The 7,311-nt window shown below is 52.1% G+C and overlaps 1 protein-coding gene across 1 annotated transcript; it reads right to left on the reverse strand.

Annotated features, from left to right (window-relative positions):
* Positions 1 to 4,229: 4,229 nt before the first annotated feature.
* On the reverse strand, positions 4,230 to 7,306 carry THAP11 (THAP domain containing 11). Its single transcript, XM_083852063.1, is given in 3 exon segments — positions 4,230 to 6,728; positions 6,731 to 6,795; positions 6,797 to 7,306. Coding segments are annotated over 3 exon segments (747 nt in total). The 5' UTR covers positions 7,096 to 7,306; the 3' UTR covers positions 4,230 to 6,345.
* Positions 7,307 to 7,311: the final 5 nt, after the last annotated feature.

Raw genomic sequence — 7,311 nt, forward strand, 5'->3', positions numbered from 1 at the left:
GGGCGGGGCCCCGGGGCACTGTGGGATAGTGGCGGAGCGCGGGGGAGGGGGCGCTTTGCCCCTCCCGTGAGGGAGCGGGCAGGAGCCCCTCGAAGTTCAGTCAGTTCTCCCTGACGAGACCTGTACCACAAAAACAAACCTGAATAAAGGCCCAGCTCGCTTCTGGGGAAAGAAGTTGGGGCAGGAGCTGTGGGGTGGTCCAAAAATGACTTCAAATAGGTGGTGCCAAGCGGGTGGCTGTTCCGCAGGACACTGACTCAGTCACACACCACAGCAGCAGCAGGGGAGGCTCACGGAGGTGTGCAGCAACTCATGACCTGGCAGTTCAGGTTGTGGGACAGCCCGAAAAGCAGCTCAGCCGCTGTCCTGTGCCAACTCATGAGCACTGGCCCAGCTCCGAAGGCTCCCAGCTGTGCCTACAAACCTGTGTGCTGCCCGTCTGCTGCTTCGAGGCAGCGTTGGGGACGTGTCCTTAATACGTCCGCCTGGGCTTGCTGCTGAAGGCTGAGGAAATCGGAAAGGAGACTGAAGGTGGCCACCACTGAGCCTCTTCCCTAGGCTCGTCTGACAAGCCACTAAAAGAGCCAGTCAGTGTTTCCCAAATGTTTTCTCACTTTTTGGGAGTTCTCTCCTATTTGAAAAAAGGTGAAACTGAGTACCAGCACTGCACCCGTCTCTGCCTCATGGCTTCTTCCCCCACATGAGCGGGAAGCAGTGAATGTAGGGAGCTGATACTTCACTAGTGGAGTCCAACAGAAGAATAACTGCACGACAAATAGATTTTTTTTTTTCTCTCTTCCCCCCCTTTTTTTTTTTTTTTTTTACTGAGGTGCTGGTTCATGCCTAGGGGAAATGAGATGAAATTTTTCATTGCCTTTATCATGATGTTTGCAGACCTCCATGCATTCATGTGCTCTGCGCATTGTGGCTGCTGCAGACATCCTTCTTGCCCAGGGAGAGCTGTCAGCTTCCCTGGCACCACCCTGACCAGAGGGCCTTGTGGACTCAGCTTAAGGATTCGTGTCATGAACAAAACCAAACAGATTTAAGTCATGGAGTCTGTGACGCTTATACAGGTAAATATTTTCTGTACAGCAAGCCTGACGCATCAGATTTATCTAGGAGTATCTAGGAACAGGTCTGATTGCACACCCATGCCAAGCTGTGAAAATATAGGAAAATCTACTTCTCATTTGTTCTTCACGTGGAGAGGCAAAGTGATGTGCATTACATAGACCCTTGTAGGATCCCTTGTTGTATCTGTTGTGTTGTTGAGTCAGTTCCAAATGCGGGGCCCAGTCTGGAACTTGCAGGCCTTGTGATAACATAGTATTGATTTTCCTTCTACTATTCCTGTAGTAGCCACAATAGTGGGGTATGTATCTCGTAAGATGTGCTGGTCCATCCATGGTAGCTCCTTTCTGCTCTGTGCAATGTAGTTTTTAATATCTGAAGGACAGACACAGTAAGAATTCAAGGGTGAATTGCTATATGATTTGGGGGGAAAAGTAGAAGCAGGATGCTGAGGGCTGAACGGATCATCCTGAGAAAGGAAGTAACTGGATTTTAGTGTGCGTGAGAGCTGTTTCTAAATCATTTTCTATCAGAAGGGATGTACTGAAGGTTGTGCCTTAACTCAGGGAGCAGAGCGAAGCTGTGAAGGTCCACCAGCAGGTGGTAAAATCATCATCCAGAAGAGCACACCACACTGTTTGTGCGCTTTGCCTGCACAGCGACTCCCAGATCAGCTGTGGGACTGGTGCAGGTGTGGCTGGTGCCCTGCAGCCACCAGCCTGGTGGCTGAGGCTGTCCCAGCCCGCCTGTCTGAACTGCAGCGTTCCTGCTGGGAAGCAGTCGGGCCTCCGAAATGAGAACTGACTGGACAACAGCTATGTTAAACCCATTCCTCACTTTTTGGCAGTGGTTAAGAATGGTGTCTCCTAGGAACCTAGACAGCATCGGAGCCCTGATTTGCTGCATGCTGTATGGAAGTGGATAAGCGAGAAATTTTACCCTAGAAAATTTGCAGTCTAAAAACTAGAATAAGCACAACAATGAAGACCAGATTGTTCTGTGAAGTGCACGACAAAGGCATGCGTTTGGCTGGGCAGCACCCACCCTGACTGATCATCCTTGGCAGCTTCTTACCCAGGCCTTAGGCAATGCTGAGTTCGCGACCTGCCCCAGGCTGGGAAGGACCCTAGGAGTGCTCCTTTGTTATGCTGAGGACGGAAGTGAAAGCTTTAGATACCTCCTTTGGTCCTGGGAGGCTGCTGCTGCCTGGATCTGGGAACGACACCAGGAGCCTTTCTGACTGCCTGGGCTCTGGTCAAGAGTAGCAAGGGTAGCCAGCCTGCACAGGAGGGGGGTGCCCCACAAACAGACCTCAAATCCCCTGCCTTGACAGAAAAGAGGGGATGTGGTGAGATGCTGAGAAGGAAAAGGGCGAGGAGCAGAAATTTGGAAATTGTTGGTGCTTTCTCTCTCTCAATTTTGCCCTGTATTTTATCTATTCTCTTTGTATAGAGAACAGGGAAGTCTGAGGCTGTATCAGAGTTACATTCCCCACCCAGCCTATCAGTCCATGCTTTCTAGAACACCAATTCCCAGAGGAGCCTCCAGCCTCTGCATAATGACGTTCACTGGCACAGTAACTTCTGCCCTGTTCAGTCCTTGACACGTCAGGGCTCAGGTCACAAGGCAGCGTAGGAATGGAGGGCAGGACTGTGAGCAGAGGCAGTAGGCAACGCAGATAAACGGTTTGAACAGAGCACTGGAGAATATTCTTTGTGGAGGAACCCACCTTGCAAGATGCTGTGTCAGAAGTCATGAAAACAACTGTATATCCAATAACTTAATGGGAGCAATACTGCTCTTTAAAATATAGGTGAATCAAGCAAGCCTTGTTCATGCGCATAGAGAGAGGTTGGTTAGGGTTTCATCTACAGGAGAGAGAGTTTTGCATTGGAAAGAAACTTCTTTGCGTCTTTCCCCTGTTCTGTTCTGAAGATGAAATTAAGGTTTTCCCTTAGAACAATAAAAGCCATTCTAACTAAACATCAGGTCCCACACACAGGAATGCACCAAACAGAGATAGCTGGTGCTGGCCGAAGAATTCTGGGAGGGTATATGCCAGATCAGAACACAGCATGCAGAAAGGTGAGGTGTTAAAATGGAAGAAAAAGCATTTGTGTTGAACAACAACAGTTTATTTGTTTACATACTAAGATACCTTCCTACAGAAATAGCCTCTTAATTCACTGCCCATACCGTTGCTCACTTACCTTAATTTAGCAGCAAATGGTGGAAAGTATGCATGCGGAAAAATTGTTGCTTTTGTCATTTAGTGTTTCTAGTTCAACCTAAGAAAGCACCAGCTGTAATTGCCCCTTTCATTCAACACTAATACTTCTAAGTAATCTGCAATTAGGAACTTTGGGAAGTGGAATCACACATTTCTATTGCAGATGCTACATGCTAGCTCGTCCCTGCACGCTGCAGTGGGCTGGCTTTCAGGAGGCCACGCTTTCCCCTTCCTCAGCCATGTGTGGTGCGTGAGCCTCGTGTTGTCCCTCTGGTGGAAGTACTGCGTGGGAAGTCAGCTCTCGCTGCTCGAATCACTCCTGGCTATTTAGAGGCTGTTTGTTGTCCTAGTAGCTGTTCGCTCATCAGAACAGCTCTAGTCCCGAGTAGACAGGCACATGAGTACACTGAACAGACCTCGAACTCCTCTTCCTTACCCTATGTGAATTGAACTCCGGGCTGTTGCAGCTGTGGAGTTCCTGAGGAATAAAAACCATTCCAAAAGAGAAGTCAAGCTGCAGCCACCAACCCTTCAGAAATCCAGTCAGCCTAGCTGCAGATGTCCTGTTTTCATTTCATTTGGTACGTCAGCCTTTGAGATGAATGTTTAGCAAATCAAAACTTTCACATTGATAAAACCTGACCCTCACTGAGAGGGCGGAAGCAGTGAGTCAGTATTTAAAAGGAAACCCGATGTCCGGAGATGAGGATGCTGTAGAACTACTACTGCCAACAAAAATGCAATGTTAATTTTTTAAATGGATCATTATTCATGGAAATTAGAGAGTTCCTTTGGTTAAAGAGAAGGACATTTTGCTACTTTGGACAGAACACATTGCAACACACTGAACGATATCTGTCCAATTGCAGGAACAATCCCTCTGAGAACCCTTCATAATTACAGAGCATGGAAGCAGGAAACATAACAAAACAAAATATACTTTATTAAAATTAAGCATGTTAGCACCTCAGTGTAACCTGGAGAAGTCAAACAGTCCAGCAGTTAACCAGTCCAGCAGGCCAAATGGCTGAACGTCCTGAAGTGCATTCCAATGGTAAAATAAAAAAGTACCATGACTGTTACAACGCGCACGTTCTCAAGAAGCTAGGATGCACAAATGGTCTCGTTTGTAAGGAGAGACGTTGTGCTGCCTGTTGTCTTCATGGGAACATAGATCTGCTGGACCAATTTCATATGCTAAATCAGATGGTGTAGCAGGTATCTGCTTTCCCTACAAAAAAGAAAAAAGCAAACAAAAAAACAAACCTTGCCGCTTACTTGACTTGCAGGAAAATCAGTACACCACAGAGCTGAAGTTAGAGCTACATATCAGATTGGAGAAAATAAATTAAAATGAAATAACGGGAAATACTTAGTACATGAATAGACCTGTAGTATCCTCACGGTCAACCATCCAACTCAGTACACACATTAATAACGAAATGACCCATGCATCACATAGCAGGCTCTGACAACCAGTGCCTTTAGCTGAACTGGCTACATGATCGATAGATAAACCTCCAGCTACCAAATGCCGATGTGCCCTTTTGTTCACTCATACAGAGAGCATTGAAACGGACAGTTGTAAAGCTATGTTAGCCAGTGTTACAAAGATTACAATATTTTCAAACTAAAGATACTTTTTACATTTAGAAAATACTTATATAAAATTTAGTAAAATTGATATCCCGACCTACCGAGTGTAACACATTCTGAGTACAGGAGGAGGAAGATCTCACAGACCCAGAAGCCGTCTGGGCATTCCCTCAGAAGGAATTATGGGCACACTGTGGTGAACTGCCTTTTGTTTTCAACACACATCACTGCCCCCGAAGCACGCACGGAGACAGAGCCACGATACGCGCCAGATGCCCTCCTCCTGGAAAGCACTGACGTATCTGTTCCGCTGGCTAATCTGGAAGTCCGCGCTCAGGCCAAGCTAGTCACCTTGCTACCCTCACTCCGCCAGCTTTCTAGCCAACTTTGATTTGGTTTCCTGTCACTGAACGTGAGGGGACTAACGCTGGCTAGAAACAGAAACTACACAATCATTCCACGTAGATTTGTTAAAATACTCTTACATCTTGGTTTAGAACACGCAAGCACATTTCAGTAAGGTCTTGCCTAAGGTACAGATTATTAGTCATGCCAACTAGTTTAGGATTAGACAGCAAGGGTTTGCAACCACTGCAGATAAATTTGCTTCACTTCTGGTTCATCCCAGTTCGCTGAACGAAAGCCAAGGATTTAAATTCCAACACGTTACGAAGCCTCTGTTTCATGAGAGGGAGTTCTTACGCCAACGAGATAAACTACAGCCGTCAAACGCCACCAGGTTCTTTGTACCAGACCGTAATCCTTGCTAGTGTTGAGAGCATCGAGACATCTGTAACAAATACATATGTACTGCAGAGAAAGCAAAAACTACATAGTACAAGAGCACTCTTTAATTGGGGGATTCTTTCACACTAGAAACGGCAGTCTTTTATGGCATCAGTAATTTACTGAAGAAACACATCACCCTGAGAGGGTTTCTAAAGCTTTCCTCGTGCCTCTGCTAAGCGAGGCCAAGCAAAACATTGTTGTTCATTCCTATGACGGGTATAGTGCCAACCATACTTTCAGACAGGCCTTCTCCAGGGGGTAGTGTTCCTGTTACCTCACTGAGCACAGGAGCAAGTTTATTCACTGAAAACCGATACCCTACATCCACTTAGTGGTGCCACGGGGTCCCATCTACCCTAAACCACAACAGATGCTTTCTTTCCACTGCTGCCAGCCCACGGGGGATGCTGGAGGGCCCGGCGCAGGCAGCGTTAGCTCCGGGGGAGCACCGTGTTCAGAACGGGGCTCGGCAGCTCCTCGGCAGCGGCCGGATCCGACGGCGCGGGCTGGGCTCCGTGGGGGCGGCTTCGGCGGCGGCGGGGCCGGGGGGAACCGGGCAGCGGGAGCCCGGGGCAGCGGGGCCGCGGCCGGGCCCGTCTCCGCTCCGTCCACCCGGGGCCCCGCCGGGCCGGGCCGGGCCGGGCGCCCCCCCGCCCTCAGAGCCCGTGGCGCTTGCGGGCCCCGGCGCTGGCGGCGTGGAGCAGCCGGTCCTTCTCGCGGATCTCCTCGCGGAGCTGGGCCTCGGCCAGGCGCAGGCGGCGGATGCTGCCCTTCATCTCCTTCATCTTCACCTCCAGCAGCGCGATGATGTCGCGCTGCTCGTTGAGCTTCCTCAGCAGCTCCTCCGACGTGGTGCCCGACGACAGCGAGTACGAGTGGTCCGGGGGGCCGCCCTCCAGCGGACCGTCCTCCCCTACCGCCACCGGCAGCCTCCCGGGGCCGGGGCCGGGCCCGGCTGCCGCCGCGGCCCCGAGCTCCACCTGCACCGTCAGGTCGATGGGCTTCACGTCCTCGGCCGCGCCCCCTGCCGGGGCCTCGGCGGCGGGGCCGGGGCCCTGCGCGGCGGCGGCGGCGGCGGCGGCGGCGGCAGCGGCGGCGGCAGCGGCGGCGGGGCGGGGGCGGCGGGCGGCCCGCGCCGCCTTGCGCTCGTTGACGCCGCGCAGGGGGAAGATGGTGGGCACCCGCACCAGGTAGGACTTGCGGCCGCCCTGGAAGTGCTCGCTGCAGACGCGGTGGCCGGTGGTGGGCTGGAAGGTGCTGAAGCAGCCGCTGACGCCCGCCCGGGACACGTTCTTCAGCCAGAGGCGCCGCAGCTCCTCGTCCTTGGGGAAGGTGTAGAAGTGCAGCGCCTTGTCGCGGTGCGAGTTGTTGTAGCAGCCCGGCACGCAGCAGGTGAAGCCCGGCATGGCGGGGCGGCCTCCCGGGGGGGGCCGCGGCGGGCCCCGGCGGCGGGGGAGAGCGGGCGCGGGCCGCCGCCGAACTACAGATCCCACAAGGCCAACCGCGGCCTCTCGCCGCCCGCCAACGCCGCCCGCCGAGGCCGCACCGGAACTACGCGGACCACAATGCACCGCGCCGAACGGGCGCCCGGGCGCCGCCGCCGCCGCCGCGCCGGAACTACG

Source organism: Anser anser (assembly GCF_964211835.1).
Source record: "Anser anser genome assembly, chromosome: 11".
NCBI lineage: Eukaryota > Metazoa > Chordata > Aves > Anseriformes > Anatidae > Anser > Anser anser.